At 45.3% G+C, this 19,156-nt stretch overlaps 1 protein-coding gene across 5 annotated transcripts in view; it reads right to left on the bottom strand.

Moving 5' to 3' along the window:
* The window catches only part of ATP11C (ATPase phospholipid transporting 11C), a 188,636-nt gene that overhangs the window by 105,073 nt on the left and 64,407 nt on the right, over positions 1-19,156 (bottom strand). For all 5 annotated transcript variants that reach the window (XM_067471661.1, XM_067471660.1, XM_067471663.1 and 2 more), the window contains exons 3-6: positions 14,108-14,197; positions 2,367-2,447; positions 2,118-2,225; positions 312-440 (exon numbers count right to left, since the gene is read on the bottom strand). In XM_067471661.1, coding sequence (XP_067327762.1) covers positions 312-440; positions 2,118-2,225; positions 2,367-2,447; positions 14,108-14,197 — 408 coding nt within the window. The remainder of the gene's footprint in view (positions 1-311; positions 441-2,117; positions 2,226-2,366; positions 2,448-14,107; positions 14,198-19,156) is intronic.

Below are 19,156 nucleotides of genomic sequence, written 5' to 3' on the forward strand. Positions count from 1 at the left end.
CCCTAAACCGCTCCCTTGGCTATAGGCTTGAATGGAACAATCTGTGAAAGGGTATTTTCTTTCTCCTACCCAAATTTTGAGCACACAAAACTAGCAACCTGGGCTTTGGGATATATAAAAAAAGTGTTTTGCCCCCTTAGGACATATGTAAGTATGCAGACGTGGCCATGCAAAGCCATAAGAGCATGGTAAATCTATACCTCCCAGGCAGCAATTCACCACCTCGGTGAGACCTCGGTCCCAGTAACTGAAACCTCAGAAAGAGAAAAAGAGCTTCAGGGTCAGGCCGAGCTGTTTGCCCATTCTGTTACCTTGACATTGGATTCCCCATCAAGGCTCGCCGTAGTGACATGACAAGACCCATCCTTGGTATTCGATGCGAGGAATATCAGGTCGCAGGGAAAGGTTTCATCTGATGACACTTCGACGATGTCGCCAACCTTAAAATCAAAACAGGTAGGTTTTATTGCACCGCAGGAAAATATGTGTCTTCACGTAGTGCTAGAGGAATATACGTTCAACAGTATGGGAGGGATGTGCCAATTGGTCTCAAGCTTTTTTCCTCCTTGGGTGCCCAATTTTCCAATTCAAGGGTCCATTTGTAATGCCACCCACTCCGCCTTCTGTCGCCAGATTCCACATCCAAGCCCTTTCCTGTTTCCCACTAACTCCTAGGAAGCCATTCCCCGCTTCATTGCTTCTCCTTGCTTCTCTTTGAAAGGCAGCAGATCACAGGAGCTGTCTCCACAGACCTGTCAGCGGCTTATGATACTGTGAATCACCGCCTCCTCCTGAGAAAAATGTATAATATCACAAAGGACGACCACCTCACCCGCCTCATAGGAAACCTGCTACAAAACAGGAGCTTTTTTGTTGAGTTCCAGGGCCAGAGAAGCAGATGGCGGAAACAGAAGAACGGCCTGCCTCAGGGAAGCGTGCTTGCTCCATCCATGTTCAACATCTACACAAATGACCAGCCACTGCCAGAAGGGACAGAGAGGTTCATCTATGCAGACGATTGTGTCATTACCACTCAAACAGGGATCTTTGAGATGGTAGAACAGAAGCTCTCCGAAGCTCTAGGTGCCCTTACTGCCTATTACAGGGAAAACCAGCTGATCCCTAATCCATCTAAAACACAGACATGTGCTTTTCACCTCAAGAACAGACAAGCATCCCGAGCTCTGAGGATCACCTGGGAAGGAATCCCACTGGAGCATTGCAGCACACCCAAATACCTGGGAGTCACTCTGGACTGTGCTCTGACCTACAAGAAGCACTGCCTGAACATCAAGCAAAAAGTGGGCGCTAGAAACAATATCATACGAAAGCTGACTGGCACAACCTGGGGATCACAACCAGACACAGTGAAAACATCTGCCCTTGAGCTATGCTACTCTGCTGCTCAGTACGCATGCCCAGTGTGGAACACATCTCACCACACTAAAACATAATGGGACATGCCGCATTATCACAGGATGTATGCGCCCTACACCACTGGAGAAATTACACTGTTTAGCCGGTATTGCACCACCTGACATCCGCCGGGGTGTAGCAGCCAATAGTGAAAGGACCAAGGCAGAGACATCTCCAGCTCATCCCCTGTTTGGGTATCAGCCAGCACATCAACGACTTAAATCAAGAAATAGTTTTCTAAGATCTACAGAGACACTCGCTGGAACACCTCAGCAAGCGAGAGTCCAAAAGTGGCAGGCTCAAACCCAGCACCTCAACCAATGGCTGATACCAAATGAGAGACTCCCTCCTGGGCACACAGAAAACTGGGCGACTTGGAAGGCGCTTAACAGACTGTGCTCTGGCACCACGAGATGCAGATCCAACCTTAAGAAATGGGGCCACAAAGTGGAATCCTCGACATGTGAGTGTGGAGAAGAGCAAACCACTGACCACCTGCTGCAATACAACCTGAGCCCTGCCACATGCACAAGGGAGGACTTCCTTGCGGCAACCCCAGAGGCACTCCAAGTGGCCAGGTACTGGTCAAAGGGCATTTAATCAACTACCAAGCTTGCAAACTTTGTGTTTTGGTTGTCTATTTGTTTAAAAATGCAATGCAAATGTCTGGTCTGCCCCTGACATGATAAATAAATAAATACCTTGATTTTCTCACATTCTTTCTTCACACGCTTTGCGTCTTCAATGACAAAAACGTTGCTCTTGTTCACTTCCTTGTCGGCTCTGTGCCGGAGCCAGTCCTCGTAACCCTAAAGAGAAAGAGGAGTTCAACACAAAAAAGCTAACAGAAAAAGTAACTGAAGTCAAAGTAAGGAAGGGGTGATTTGTTCCTCTACATTTAGAAGGAATTAGTTGTATTATTTTTTTCTTGTTTGATGGGAAGAAAATACCTGCTTAATAGCTGTAACAGTAATGACAAAGAAAAGCGGAAGCCCACTCGTGACAGGGCTGGTCGGTGTGTCCACTATGACCTAGAAGAAAGAAAGAAAGAAATGCTTATTATTTAACATTTTGAAAGGTAAATAGTCATAAATACCAGATACAGTGCAGTTCACTTTGTAAACAGATGTCACCAGCGGCTGGATCTACGTTGTCATAAAATCCAGTTTCAGAATGCAGATTAACTGCATTGAACTGGATTATGTGAGTCTACCCTGTCATATAATCCACTCCAATGCTGCTAATATGCATTCTGAAACTGGATTATTTATTTATTTATTTATTTATTTATTTATTTATATAGATAAAAATGTAATGTTCTTTTGTGGAATTAACGTAACTCAAAAACCACAGGGCAAATTGACACCAAATTTGGACACAAGACACCTATCAGGCCAACGAGTGACCATCTATATAAATAAAAATGTAATGTTCGTTTGTGGTATTCACAGAACTCAAAACCACTGGGCAAATTGACACCAAATTTGGACACAAGACACTTAACAACCCAGTGTATGTTCTCCACTAAAAAAAAATTATGATTTTGTCATTTGAGAATTGTCGTTGCTGGGATTTATAGTTCACCTACAATCAAAGAGCATTCTGAACCCCACCAATGATGGAATTGAACCAAACATGGCACACAGGTCTCCCATGACCAACAGAAACACTAGAAGGGTTTGGTGGGCATTAACCTTGAGTTTGGGAGTTGTAGTTCAAATACACCTATCAGGCCAACAAGTGACCATCACTCATAAAAACACTGGAAAACACAGTTACAATCAAACACACTCTCAATCAAAGAGCATTCTGAACTCCACCAACGACAGAATTGAACCAAACTTAGCACACAGGACTCCCATGACCAACAGAAACACTAGAAGGGTTTGGTGGGCATTGACCTTGAGTTTGGGAGTTGTAGTTCACCTACATCCAGATAGCACTGTGGACTCAAACAATGATGGATCTGGACCAAACTTGGCAAGAATATTCCATATGGCCAAATATGAACACAGATAGAGTTTGGGGGAAATAGAATCTTGACATTTGGGAGTTGTAGTTGCTGGGATTTATAGTTCACCTACAATCAAAGAGCATTCTGAACCCCACCAACGATGGAATTGAACCAAACTTGGCACACAGGACTCCCATGACCAACAGAAACACTAGAAGGGTTTGGTGGGCATTGACCTTGAGTTTGGGAGTTGTAGTTCAAATACACCTATCAGGCCAACAAGTGACCACCACTCATAAAAACACTGGAAAACACAGCAGAAGAGACTTAATAAGCCAAAATAAAAAATAAAGACTACATTACAATGCATGCACAAAACCACACATATATATACGTAAACACAAATATATACACAAACACATACACGCAAACACATACACACAGACTGTGCCACAGCAATGTGTGGCAGGGGATGGCTAGTCTATATAAATAAAAATGTAATGTTCATTTGTGGGATTAACATAACTCCAAAACCACTGGGCGTGTTGACACCAAATTTGGCCACAAAACACCATCACTCAAAAAATCGATTTTGTCATTTGGGATTTGTAGTTGCTGAGATTAATAGTTTACTTACAATCGAGGAGCATTCTGAACTCTACCAATGATGGAATTGAACCAAACGTGGCACACAAGTCTCCCATGACCAACAGAAAACACTAGAAGGGTTTGGTGGGCATTGACCTTGAATTTGGGAGTTGTAGTTCACCTACATCCAGATAGCACTGTGGACTCAAACAATGATGGATCTGGACCAAACTTGGCATGAATACTCCATATGCCCATATATGAACACAGATGGAGTCCACATAATAGTCCAGATATCTACCTCTACTTCGAGAATTCTTACTATAGGCCACAGCAACACGTGGCTGGGCACAGCTAGTATATTATATTATTAGCATAGTACAATATCAGTATTAAATATTACTATATTGTACTATACTATTATATTGTAATATTATTAGTAATATTACATGTAATATAAATATATAATTATAATATATTATCAGTAGTATTATATTGCATTACATTATAATATTATAAATATTATATGTATATACACTATATCAGTGGTTCTCAACTTTTCTAATGCCATGACCCCTAAATACAGTTCCGCGAAAGCGAGAGGCGGGCGAGGGGGCTTGGCGTGAAGCTAGGCCTCACACCGAGATCCCCTCGCCCGCCTCTTGCCCTCGCCAAATAGTGAGAGTGTGTGGCAGGTCAAGGAGCCCTCACCTGGCCTGCGCCCTTGGGGCGGGGCCAACGGAGGTGGCCTCGCAATCCCTCCGAAATGGCAAGGCAACCCCCCTGGGGGTCGCGACCCCCAGGTTGAGAACCTCTGCACTATATTGTATTATAGTGGCAGTGTAGATCCAGCCAATGACTGCTTAAACATTATTTTCCAATACAAGTCCAGTGTCAGATGATGCGTCTTGAAGTACCTTCACTCACTTCTCGAGACCACTGCGACCCTCATCCAATGACTGATCAAGACCAAACTTGGCACACAGAGCTCCCATGATCCACTCTACATCCTGGTGCAGTCTGGAGGACAGAGCACGGATGATGGGGTTTGAAGTACCTTTACTCACTTCTCGAGACTGCTGCGAACCTCATCCAATGAATGATCAACACCAAACTTGGCACACAGAGCCCCCATGACCCACTCTACATCCTGATGCAGTTTGGAGGACAGATCATGGATGATGGGACTTAAAGTACTTTCACTCACTTCTCGAGACCACTGCGACCCTCATCCAATGACTGATCAAGACCAAACTTGGCACACAGAGCCCCCATGAGCCACTCTACATCCTGGTACTGTTTTGAGGAGGATGAACCATGGATGATAGGACTTGCAGTACCTTCCGTAACTTCCTGAGACCACATAAATAACTGATAAAGACCAACCTTGGCAAACAATGCCTTTCTAAAATGACCCGGGCAGCGCCGCGTCCCCAAGCTAGTATGGCAATAAAATCATGTCATTAGCATATAACAAGATGTTAAAGTATGTTTTAAGCACCTTAGGGATATACACCGCTGGGTCCTTCAACTGTTCAGGTAGATCATTTACATAACAATGGTGCTAATATATACCCTTATCTGGCAGCTTTATATGTTTCTACACCATTTGACACAGCTCCTTGCATCACAAATTAGATGTGTTCAATGTCAAAGAGGCCTTGTTCTAGTGGCAAAGAGTTATTCAAACCATTACAGAAACTGTCTCTATATTTTTCGCTATTGCTGTTTGGCAATCTCAAGAATCAAGCGGATGTTTGCTGGGATTCTCAAGAGTTGAGCAACTGTTGGCTTGGGATCCCTTTAAGCAGATGTTCTAAGATGTTTGCCCATAGGACATAACTATTTCAGAGGATGAAGCTTCTCTGGACCAACTCCAGTTTTGAAAGGATGTAGGGTGAAGGGAGAAATAACACTTCGTGCAAGTTTCTAGGAACAACTTCCACCAAAATTTGATGGCATATTTAGATAATATGGTCTCATGAAGACCCAAAAGATATACAAACATGAGAGAGACAGCTGTGTAGCTGCATGAAATAAGACATGGTTTTAAAAGGTCCTACACATTAACCCTAGCATCCTGTTGGTGACATAAGTTCATGTAAGTTCCTGTGAACATGGAGAACTGGATGTTTCTCTTGTAGCATGGCAAGGGACAGATTCCGACGAGGAATCATCTTCATTAATGACTTAGATGAAGGGTTAGAAGGCATGATAGTCAAGTTTGCAGACGACACCAAATTGGGAGGGAGAGCCAATACTCCAGAGGACAGGAGCAGGATTCAAAACGATCTTGACAGATTAGAGAGATGGGCCAAAACTGACAAAATGAAGTTCAACAGGGACAAATGCAAGATACTCCACTTTGGCAGAAAAAACGAAATGCAAAGATACAGAATGGGGGACGATGCCTGGCTCGAGAGCAGTACGTGTGAAAAAGATCTTGGAGTCCTCGTGGACAACAAGTTAAACATGAGCCAACAATGTGATGTGGCGGCAAAAAAAGCCAGTGGGATTTTGGCCTGCATCAATAGGAGCCTAGTGTCTAGATCCAGGGAAGTCATGCTCCCCATGCTCTATTCTGCCTTGGTTAGAGCACACCTGGAATATTGTGTCCAATTCTGGGCACCACAGTTCAAGAGAGATATTGAGAAGCTGGAATGTGTCCAGAGGAGGGTGACTCAAATGTTCAAGGGTCTGGAGAACAAGCCCTATGAGGAGCGGCTTAAGGAGCTGGGCATGTGTAGCCTGAAGAAGAGAAGGCTGAGAGGAGATATGATAGCCATGTATAAAAATCTGAGAGGAAGCCACAGGGAGGAGGAGGGAGCAAGCTTGTTTTCTGCTTCCTTGGAGACTAGGACGCGGAACAAAAGCTTCAAACCTCCTGACTGTGAGAGCCGTTCAGCAGTGGAACTCTCTGCCCCGGAGTGTGGTGGAGGCTCCTTCTTTGGAAGCTTTTCAACAGAGGCTGGATGGCCATCTGTTGGGGGTGCTTTGAATGCAATATTCCTGCTTCTTGACAGGGGGTTGGACTGGATGGCCCATGAGGTCTCTTCCTCGTGTTCAGATGGAATCTCCTCTCTTGTAGTTTGAAGCCATTGTTCCGCGTCCTAGTCTCCATTGAAGTAGAAAACAAGCTTGCTCCCTCCTCCCTGTGGCTTCCTCTCACATATTTATACATGGCTATCATATCTCCTCTCAGCCTTCTCTTCTTCAGGCTAAACATGCCCAGCTCCTTAAGCCGCTCCTCATAGGGCTTGTTCTCCAGACCCTTGATCATTTGAGTCGCCCTCCTCTGGACACATTCCAGCTTGTCAACATCTCTCTTCAATTGTGGTGCCCAGAATTGGACACAATATTCCAGGTGTGGTCTAAGGAAGGCAGAATTGAGCATGGGGAGCATGACTTCCCTAGATCTAGACATTATGCTCCTATTGATGCAGGCCCACCGTGCATAGTTTAAAACACTATGACAGGGCCAGATGTAATAGATTAAAATTTTAAAAGACTGGCGAGCACAGAGTAGGGTATGTCTAGACAGGTGGTTTTTAGAGAGAGATGTAGGGAGATCAATCCAACGGGTAGATAAAGTGCTTCAGAGGACATATAGTAGAAAATTGGTCAGATGAGGGCCTTATTTTCTTTATTCAGGGAAGGCACACTGGAACAGCCACGTTTTCAGGCTCTTCCTAAAGACTGCCAAAGTGAGGGCTTGTCTGATATCCTTAGGGAGTGGGTTCCAGATTCGGGGGGCCACCACAGCGAAGGCCCTCTCCCCCCTGCCAAGGGCGCAGGATGGAGAGCAGGGCCTCTCCAGATGATCAAAGAGATCGCGTCGGTTCGTAGAAAGAAATGCGGTCACGCAGATAGGCGGGTCCCAAACTGTTCAGGGCTCTCACACACATGGATATTAGGCCTGGGTAACAACGGAAAAATTTGTTTCTAAAATTGATTCGTTTTTTGGGGGTTTTTGCGTTTCGTTATTTAAAATAATTACAAAATTTTCCTTTAAAAAAGTTCGATATTTACGAAATTTCGTAAATGTGAAAAAAATTACAAAACAATAACGAATCGATTTCCGAAACAATAACGAATCGATTCGTTAATGGCGGACGCGACCGCGAAATACGCTAAAAAACCTCCAAATGGGACAGGGGGAACTTCTGAAGCTTAATTAAACCAAAAACAACTATAAAACTTGCCCCAGACATGCGGAAATAATAACGAAACGACCTCAAAACGATAACGAAACGAATACAATAACGAAATACAAAACATTTACGAAACGATTTAAAAATTCGTTTTTTAAAAAAATTGCTCCAGACTGGTTCGTTATCGTTTTGTAATTGAAAAATTAACGATTTTTTAAACGAATTACGAATTAACGAAACAAAACCGCCCAGCCCTAATGGATATATGTCTATGACTCACTAGCCGTCCCCTACCACTCGTTGCTGTGTGCCAGTCTGTGTATATTTATTTATTTATTTATTTATTTATTTACTTTGCTTCTATACCGCTGTATCTCAAGCCCGAAGGCGACTCACGGCGGTTCACAAACGGTAAAAACAGTAGAAACAGCAGTGGTTCCATACAACATATAACAATTGACTTAACACATTATCCATAAATTACCAATAAGCAATTACAATGCACAATTATTACGAAAAACAACCGTACCCAATCTTCTCATCATCCAAGCGTAGTCCAGGTTCGTCGTCAATTGTTCCATTCCTATGTTCCATTACCAGATTGCACTAAATTACTCAAACGCCTGCACAAACATCCAGGTCTTCACCTTTTTGCGGAATACCATTAGAGATGGTGCTAGTCTAATGTCCGTAGGAAGGGCGTTCCACAGCCGAGGAGCCACCACCGAGAAGGCCCTATCTCTCGTCCCCGCCAGCCGAGCTTGAGAAGCAGGTGGGATCGAGAGCAGGGTCTCCCCGGAAGATCTCAAACTCCTGGTGGGTTCATAGGCAGAGATGCGGTCAGATAGGTAGCTTGGACCGGAACCGTTTAGGGCTTTAAAGGCCAACGCCAGCACTTTGAATTCAGCCCGGTAGCAGATCGGTAGCCAGTGGAGTTGGCGCAACAGGGGGGTTGTATGCTCCCTGCGCTCCGCTCCTGTTAAAATCATGGCTGCCGAGCGTTGGACTAGTTGGAGCTTCCGAGCTGTCTTCAAAGGCAACCCCACGTAGAGAGCGTTGCAGTAGTCTAAACGGGATGTAACCAGAGCGTGGACTACCGTGGCCAAGTCAGACTTCCCAAGGTATGGGCGCAGCTGGCGCACAAGCTTTAGCTGTGCAAATGCTCCCCTGGTCACCGCCGAAACCTGGGGTTCCAGGCTCAGCGATGAGTCCAGGGTCACACCCAAGCTGCGAACCTGCGTCTTCAAGGGGAGTGCGGCCCCATCCAACACAGGCTGTAACCCTATGCCCTGTTCGGCCTTGCGACTGACCAGGAGTATATGTGTTTTGTTTGTGCATATACGTATATATGTGTGTGTATATGTGGTTTTGCGCATGCACCGTAGCGTCGTTTTGCATTTTTGGCTTTTAAGTCCCTTCCACTGTGTTTTTCACTGTTTTCATCAGTGATGGTCACTTGTTGGCCTGATGTGTGTCTTGTGTCCAAATTTGGTGTCAATTCATCCAGTGGTTTTTGAGTTCTGTTAATCCCACAAACAAACATTAAACTTTTTAAATATATATTTCTTGGGATCTGTCCTGAAATATGTCATGGAGACATATCTCCACGCTCTTCCCCATCCCAGTGTTCACTTGCAAAGCAATGGGATTAGCAATGCCACATCCATGGCTAGTTGGTGATATTTCGATTCCTTTCAAGTTAAATATAGCCTTCCTTTCAACCTGTTCCAACTGAAGGCCCAAAAGGCAACTTGGAGGTTCCTGTTGTTTTTGTTCTTCCGTACCACATTAAGAAGCAGCGGCCCATTATCTTTCCATGAAGTCGGGTTATTAATAATGTTGAGATGCAGCCAGCCCCGATTGCCCAGCGCAGGATTAGAAATCTCTCAAAGGAATCTAGTCTAAGTAATGATGCTGCCTTTGCATTATTTTAATTAGCTGGAGTGTGTTTCTGTGGAGAGCATTATTGCCTCATCTCCAACACACGGATCTAGCAAAGCATGTTGCAGTTGTCATGGAAGCTGGCAGTCATGGATTCCTCACGCTCCGTTGGGCAAAAGGAAACTTTCCAAGAACAGGCCAAGTTGTTTCCCTTCATCTATTTATTATTTATTTTATTTATTTATTACGTTGCTTGTATACCGCCGTTTCTCAGCCTAAATTGGCGACTCAACGTGGTTTACAACAGTACAACAAACAACAATATTCAATTTAAAACCATAAAAACAGCATACACAATAAACAATATTGGCCCGTCGATAATAATCCAATGCATCTCTTAACTAAAATCATGATCCAATTTCATCGTCCGTATTACCAGTCCTTTAGTCATCAGTTCATTGTGCCAATTGGCCGAATGCCTGTTCGAACATCCAGGTCTTCAGTCTTTTTCGAAACACCATCAGCGAGGGGGCTGATCTTACCTCTGTGGGAAGGGCGTTCCAAAGCCGAGGGGCCACCACAGAAAAGGCCCTATCTCTCGTCCCCGCCAGCCGTGCCTGTGAAGCAGGCGGGATCGAGAGCAGGGCCTCCCCAGAAGATCTTAGGGTCCTGGTGGGCTGATAGGCCGAGATACGTTCGGATAGGTAGGTTGGGCCAGAACCGTTTAGGGCCTTAAAGGCCAACGCCAGCACTTTGAATTGAGCCCGGTAGCATATCGGCAGCCAGTGGAGCTGGTGCAGCAGAGGAGTTGTATGCTCCCTGCGCTCCGCTCCTGTTAGTATCATGGCTGCCGCCCGTTGGACTAATTGGAGCTTCCGGGCCGTCTTCAAAGGCAACTCCACGTAGAGAGCGTTGCAGTAGTCAAGGCGGGATGTAACCAGAGCGTGGACTACCGTGGCTAAGTCAGACTTCCCAAGGTATGGGCGCAGTTGGCGCACGAGTTTTAACTGTGCGAATGCTCCCCTGGTCACCGCCGAAACCTGGGGCTCCAGGCTCAGCGATGAATCCAGGATCACACCCAAACTGCGAACCTGCGTCTACTTAAGAGAGTGCACTTGAAAATCAAAAAAAAATCCAATGCCTTTGCAGAAACATGGTCAAATGAGTCCTGGTCCAAAAAGGTTCACCTGTGTGAGCGGAGCTGTTTGACATCAATAAGAAGGATATCACCTTCTTTTCCAAATTGCAAGCTGCAGGATTTCAGCTTTTCAAACAAATGTGTATCTTGTCTGATTAATTGGGGTGGATTTTTAAGGCAATTAGTCAGACGAGAACATTATTATACATCTGAGAGGCAAAATATATTCATGGTTATGATAGTCCAGTGTTTCTCAACCTTCCTATTGCCATGAGCCCTTAATACAGTTTCTCATGTTAACCATAAAATTGTTTCCGTTGTTACTTCATAACTGTAATTTTGCTACTGTTATGAATTGTAATGTAAATATCTGATATGCAGGATGTAGTTTCATTTTTACAAATTGAACATAATTAATGCATAGGGATTAAACAGACAACCCCCCCCCCCCAAAAAAAAACCCCCACAAAGTTTCAGTCACTGGACCAAATTTGGAATATTGTGTCTAATTCTGGGCACCACAATTGAAGAGAGATATTGACAACCTGGAAAGTGTCCAGAGGGCGACTAAAATGATCAAAGGTCTGGAGAACAAGCCCTATGAGGAGCGGCTTAAAGACCTGGGCATGTTTAGCTTGAAGAAAAGAAGTGTGAGAGGGGACATGATAGCCATGTATAAAAGAAAAAGAAAGGGAAGGAGAGGAAGAAAGAAGGAGAGAGTTAGAAAAGGAGAAGAGAGGAAGAGAGGAAGCAAAAACGAGGGATAGAAAGAAAAAAGAAGAAAGAGAGAAGGAGAGGGGGAAAGGGAGGGTGACAGAAAGAAAGAGAAAGGGGAGGGATAGATAGAAAGAAAGGGAGGTGAAAAGAGAAGAGAGATAGAGGAATAAAGAGAAAGAGAAGAGTAAGAGAATGATCAATAGAAAAAGGAGGGATAGAGAGAAAAAGAGGCAAGAAGGGAAGGAGAGAAGGGGTAGAAAGAAGAGAAAGGAGGGAGAGGAAGATGGAAAGATAGGAAAGGAATGGAAAAGAGAAGGAGAAAGGAAGGGAAATAGGAAGGCAAGAGAAAGAAAAAGGGAAGGAGAGAGGAGGAAAGGGGGAGAAAGAAGGATGGAAAAAAGAAAAGAAAGAGAAGGAGAAAGGAAGGAGCTGACCAGCGACCCCTGTGGAATGGTCATTCGATTCCCAAAGAGGTCGCGACCCACAAGCTGAGAATAGCTGTTCTAAGTAATCTCTAGTTATTCCTCTAAGGCAGTGGTTCTCAAAATGGCAGTCATTTGGCCAACTCGGAGGGGTTGCAAGGCCGCCTCCTTTGGCCCCGCCCCCTTTGCCTGCTCAAAATGGCTGGGCTAATCCTTCCTCGCCTGCCGGCCGGCAAACACAACATCCAGCCAAGTGGTGCTCCGTTTGAGGCCTCCCTCGCCTGGCGTCCCCGCTTTCCGGCAGGCGGGATTGTGAGGCAGGCGAAGTAGGCTTCGTCCCAGGCCAGGCCTCAAGCGGAGCCACCCTCGCCTGGCTCACAACCCTGCTGGCCGGGGAGGGCAGGAGCCAGGCAATGGGGGGGTCCACTTGAGGCCTGGTCTCGCGCAAAGCCTCCCTCGCCTGGCTCTCCTCACTTGCCAGTCGGTGGGGTTGCGAGGCAGGTGAGGGAGGCTTTGCCCAAGGCCAGGCCTCGAGGGAGCCATCCTCGCCTGGCTTGCAACCCCACCGACCGGCGAGGGTGAGAGCCAGGCAAAGAAGGCCTGGCCGGCGGGGTTGCCAGCCGGCGGAGTTGCAAGGGAGGTTTTGCCCGAGGCCAGGCCTCAAGCGGAGCCACCCTCGCCTGGCTCGCAACCCTGCTGGCCGGGGAGGGCAGGAGCCAGGCAATGGGGGCTCCGCTCAGTGATACGGTTTTTGTCAGCAAGGAACCTGCCTGCTGCAGAAATACACTGACAGATTTGTGACGTGTACGGTGATACTGTTATGAGTGAAAGCAAAGTGTGTAAGTGGGTACGACAATTCAAAGATGGCCGTGACAACGTCCATGATGAGGACTGCTCCGGACGCCTTTCTTTGATTACAGACGATTTGATTTGATCGCACACTCAAATCCTTGGTTTTTGTGGTCCTCTGTTAGGAGTTTGGGGACCCAACTGTTCAGAAACCATGTTGTAAAGCACTGATCTCGACACGTCAGGAAATTTGTTTGAGAGACCTGTTATTGTGAAGCGCCTGTTCTCACGAATCCTCGCTTCAACTGAAGCCACCAAATCATCTGTAATCAAAGAAGGGCAACCGGAGCGGTCCTCATTATGGACGCTGTTGCGGCCATCTTTGAATTGTCGTACTCACTTACGCACTTTGCTTTCACTCATAACAGTATCACCGTACACTTCACAAATCTGTCGATGAATTTCTGCAGCAGGCAGCTTCCTTCAAGGAAGCGAGAAGAGAAACAGTTAGAGAAGGAAGAAAGAAGGGAAAGCAAAAGAAGGAAGGAAGAGAAAGAAAGAAGGAGAGAAAGGGGGAGGGAAGGTTGGCCACAGCAACTCGTGGCGGGTACAGCTAGTAGTCAATATCTCGGCAAAAGAAAAGTAAACCATTGACAGAAAATGACGCGTAGTACAGTTCTCTTTAGGTACGTCTCCTGGTTCTCTTTTCAGGTGTAGTTTTTGTTTCTCAAATGTAAAGGAAATACATCATATATACCTATTCCTTTGACATTATTACAAATACTATTATAATAAAACATTCACAGAAAGCACTGATAACATTCTACTTTCCCTCAAAAATCCACATCACTTGGCAGTGTCGAATGCTACAACTGCCATTGTGTTTTCAAAAGATGCATGAACCGTTTTAGACCTTTACTCTTGTTTAGACCATTGTTCTCAGTGTTAAGGCATTGAGAACTTTCAAGTGGATCAAAACAGACACGCAAGCAACCTGCTGATTGATATTGCTTCTAGAGAAGCAGGCTCACCTCTGCAAAAGAAGGCTTACCTGCACAAGGAAGATGATGAGGAAGTAAAAGTTGGCGATTCTTCGAAACTGTTCAAAGAGATTCTTTGGGAGGAAGTTCCAGATGGTGTACTGTGGGACAGAAGCAGAGAGTGTTTTAGAGGAGGAATTTAGGGGTCTTTGCCAGGAGGCAGAGACCAATTAGACTCATTAAAGAGTTCTTTTTCCCTGGCGAGACAGAGAAGCACGCAATCCCTGATTTTTCCCAATAAAAGGTCTCACCAAGTTGAAGGAAGTGCCACCGAGGTTTATTAGCGATTCAGCTGAAAAGGATGCAGAGCAGCGATCATTCGCCAAGCAGAGCATGAGAAATTACATCAATACAGCCATTTTTATAGGAAATACAGAGTTGTGACTTTCAAAATTCCCACTCCCCCCTCCCGCCCAGCTTGAAGGGGATTGGCTGACGCGCAAACAGCTGGGAGGGGGTTTGGCCATCCCCCATGCATCAGGGCCAATCACAGGGCTTTCGCAGGGCGCCAGAGCCTATCAGGAGGCTCCTGCTGCCTTGATGCTACAACGAATCAGAAGGGAAGGAGGTGGGATGAAGGAAGACAATGCATTCTGGAGTGGATTATGACAAGATTGTCTCTGAGGATTAGCAAGATCCGGGTTGGGGGGGGGGGGGTCTGCCAGCCAAGCCATTCTATTGTGTTCGTGAGTGAAGGCAATAAACATATGTTAAAGAAATCTGAGTTTTCCTGTCGCCATCAGATATGACACAAAGGGGAAGATTTGGGTGGAAGTTCTTTGTGGAGAAGTTTGAAAGAAAAACAGCTTGGAGGAAAAGAGGACTTTCCTAAAGTCATATTCCCCCCATTGTTACATGATTAAAAAGTCTGCCAAACAGAAATCCTAACGGTGGTCCAACTCCGAAGTCAAAAGGATTTCCTTTACTATTGTCTATGCAAAGAATGTCCAAAGATAAGGGTCTTTTCATGATCGCTGATTGCTTTTCCAGAGGTAGGGCAGCTTCCTTGTAGATTTCCCCCAAGGAGAGGGAAAGGGGGCAAAAGGGTCAGGGCCAGGTCAAATACATGAAGAGAAATATGGAAATACAGGAGAAAATATGAAAATATAGAAATCATAACACAGAGAGTAAACCCAACTACCTTCCCCCAGTGTCCATAGTTCATATTATTCATAGGAAGGTCCATAAAGGGAAATATATCCATGAGCGGGAAAGAGAGTCCCTTGTTTGTGAGATGGAGGACCATCAGGAGCCTAGGTGTGCCTCAGATGGAAAAATTCAAATACTTTTGTGGTATGATTTTCAGTAATAAATTGCTTACTTTCTGCTGTAAACATATGAAAATAGAGCATAAAGCCTTGATTAAATGATGCACACCAAACTGACCAAGGCTTAGCCCTTATTATCCAGTCTGGCGTCCTTGCCCTTAGAAAAACTATGTTACTATCTCTTATGGGGGGGGGGGGGGGGTCATGTTTGACTTCAAGAGGATGTTTTTTGCCTTGATGACAACCAGCAAGGACTTCTTCTGAGCATTATAAATCCCAAGCTGCTCACAACCATAGCAAATTGTTCTCAAAGTGCTTTTGAAACAGGACAAGGACAATTCCATTCCTTTTGTATCTCCTCCTTGGAACCACCTCGGAGATCAAGATCATCTGGAGAGGCCCTACTCTCGATCCCGCCTCCTTCGCAGGCACGACTGGTGGGGATGAGAGACAGGGCCCTCTCAGTGGTGGCCCCATATCTATGGAACTCCTTCCCTGGCTTTGGGACTAAGCCTTTGGAGATTAACTATAGTGCATAACAGCTATGGAATATGTGCAATGATTGTTGGAATGGACCCAGATTGTTGAATGTTGTTGTTCGGGGAGATGGAAGTTGGATATAAGAATGTTGTTGTTGTTTGGCGAGATGATGGCGGGATATAACAATGTTGTTGTTGTTGTTGTTGTTCGGGGAGATGGTGGTGGGATATAAGTTGTTGTTGTTCGGGAAAATGGTGGCGGGATATAAGAATGTTGTTGTTGTTTGGGGAGATGGTGGTGGGATATAAGAATGTTGGCACCGGGATTGTGGCGCAGCTGGCTGAGTGTCAGCTGCATTAAGATCACTCTGACCAAAAGGTCATGAGTTCAAAGCCAGCCAGGGTTGGAGTGGGTTTCCAACCAATTGTGTGTAGCCTGTTGTCGACCGAAAGACAGTTGCATCTGTCAAGTAGGAAAATTAGGTACCACCTTAAAGTGTGAGGAGGCTAAATTAACTGAATTATGAGGCCATAAAGAAGACTCCAGCAAAGCATTCCAGCGGGGAAGCATGCGGGGAATGCGGAAGTGCGTCATCAGCGTCGCAGATGGACGATGAAAGCTCCCCTGGCGGCCAGAAAAAGTTAAATAGCCTCTGTCTATGTCTGAATATGTTTGTATGTCAAAAATTGGCATTGAATGTTTGCCATATATGTGTACACTGTAATCCGCCCTCAGTCCCCTGCGGGGTGAGAAGGGCGGAATATAAAAGCTGTAAATAAATAAATAAATATTGTTGTTGTTTGGGGAGATTTTTTTTGTCATGCCAAGAGCGACTTGAAAAACTGCAAGTCGCTTCTAGTGTGAGAGAATTGACCGTCTGCAAGGACGTTGCCCAGGGGACACTCGGATGTTTTGATGTTTTTACCATCCTTGTGGGAGGCTTCTCTCATGTCCCCGCATGAGGAGCTGGAGCTGATAGAGGGAGCTCATCTGCACTCTCCCTGGATTTCAACCTGGGACCTATCGGTCTTCAGTCCTGCCAGCACAGGGGTGCTAGGAGATGATGGCGGGATATAAGAATGTTGTTGTTGTCCGGGGAGATGGTAGCGGGATATAAGAATGTTGTTGTCGTTTGGGGAGATGGTGGCGGGATATAAGAATGTTGTTGTTGTTATTGTTGTTGTTGTTGTTGTTTGGGGAGATGGTGGCAGGATATAAGAATGTTGTTGTTGTTTGGGGAGATGGTGGCGGGATATAAAAATGTTGTTGTTTGGGGAGATGGTGGCAGGATATAAGAATGTTGTTGTTGTTTGGGGAGATGGTGGCAGGATATAAGAATGTTGTTGTTGTTGTTTAGGGAGATTTTTTTTGTCGTGTCAAGAGCGACTTGAAAAACTGCAAGTCGCTTCTAGTGTGAGAGAATTGACCGTCTGCAAGGACGTTGCCCAGGGGACGCCCGGATGTTTTGATGTTTTTACCATCCTTGTGGGAGGCTTCTCTCATGTCCCCGCATGAGGAGCTGGAGCCGATAGAGGGAGCTCATCTGCGCTCTCCCCGGATTTCAACCTGGGACCTGTCGGTCTTCAGTCCTGCCAGCACAGGGGTTTAACCCACTGTGCCACGAGATGATGGCGGGACATAAGAATGTTGTTGTTGCTGCTGCTGTTTGGGGAGATGGTGGTGGCATATAAGAATGTTGTTGTTCGGGGAGATGGTGGTGAGATATAAGATAAGAATGTTTTTGTTGTTCGGGGAGATGGTGGTGGGATATAAGAATGTTCAGTTCTTGTGGGTTTTTTCGGGCTATATGGCCATGTTCTAGAGGCATTTCTCCTGACGTTTCACCTGCATCTATGGCAAGCATCCTCAGAGGTGAATGTTGTTGTTTGGGGAGATGATGGCGGGATGTAAAGTTGTTGTTCTTGTTCTTGTTGTTATATTAGAGGAAAACACTATTGCAACCATTTGCCTTAGGACTTAATACTGAACTGTATTCCTGTGTTGCAAAATGGGGTTGGTTTGGATGTCCCTTGGAATCTTTTCCAACTGTGTGAAACTAAGACCATGTAAGCAGCATCGGAGCGACCAGGTAAACAAAAGCATGGGAGTTCACCTTGTATCACATCAACCCACAAGACACTTGGCAGAACACAGAAAGGAGATTTTCCCCAGCACATGAAGGCGAGGTTAATGCACACCACTTGATGTGCAGAATCCACTTTACGCTGACAACGAAAAGAAGCTGATGTTTTGTTTTGCAGGACTCCCCTCTGCCCACCACCTGTTTCCCTGCCTTAGAAAAACCCAAGTCTTTTGTTCGGCATTCACTGCTCAACACAATGAGACTGGACTTCTCGGTCGGAGCGGCAGAAAAAGAGAATAAAAGACTCAAGCGGGACAGCTCACACAGTTGCTTAGAAACAAATACACAGACTAATACACAAATGACGTGCACTCAGAAAGTGAAGTTTCGTGCATATTGTCATTTCTACTAGGGTCCCAAATACTGTTGTACAATGGCACATAGCTAATTGCAAATGCTTGAGGATAAACATGACGTACGGAGGCTTGTCATGGAATATGATGCATGGTTTGAATGGAATTGAGACAATGGCTCTTTAAGTTAAGGAAACGTTTACAAGGCTCCTTACGTTTACCAACACAAATTAGGGAGAGTCAACATCTGTCCGGAACTGGGGAGCCAGGGTATTTCAGGATGGAAAACCATCTATCATTCATTTGCAACTTTGGAACAACATCAGCAAGAAATATTGCTATATAAATTGCAAATGCCTGGCAATAAATAATAATAATAATAATAATAATAATAATAATAATAATAATGGCTTCAAACTACAAGAGAGGAGATTCCATCTGAACACGAGGAAGAACTTCCTGACTGTGAGAGCCGTTCAGCAGTGGAACTCTCTGCCCCAGAGTGTGGTGGAGGCTCCTTCTTTGGAAGCGTTTAAACAGAGGCTGGATGGCCATCTGTCGGGGATGATTTGAATACAATATTCCTGCTTCTTGGCAGAATGGGGTTGGACTGGATGGCCCATGAGGTCTCTTCCAACTCTTTGATTCTATGATTCTATGATTTGAATGCAATATTCCTGCTTCTTGGCAGAATGGGGTTGGACTGGATGGCCCATGAGGTCTCTTCCAACTCTTTGATTCTATGATTCTATGATTTGAATGCAATATTCCTGCTTCTTGGCAGAATGGGGTTGGACTGGATGGCCCATGAGGTCTCTTCCAACTCTTTGATTCTATGATTCTATGATTTGAATGCAATATTCCTGCTTCTTGGCA

This window comes from Anolis sagrei, chromosome 10 (genome assembly GCF_037176765.1).
Source record: "Anolis sagrei isolate rAnoSag1 chromosome 10, rAnoSag1.mat, whole genome shotgun sequence".
NCBI classification, from domain to species: domain Eukaryota; kingdom Metazoa; phylum Chordata; class Lepidosauria; order Squamata; family Dactyloidae; genus Anolis; species Anolis sagrei.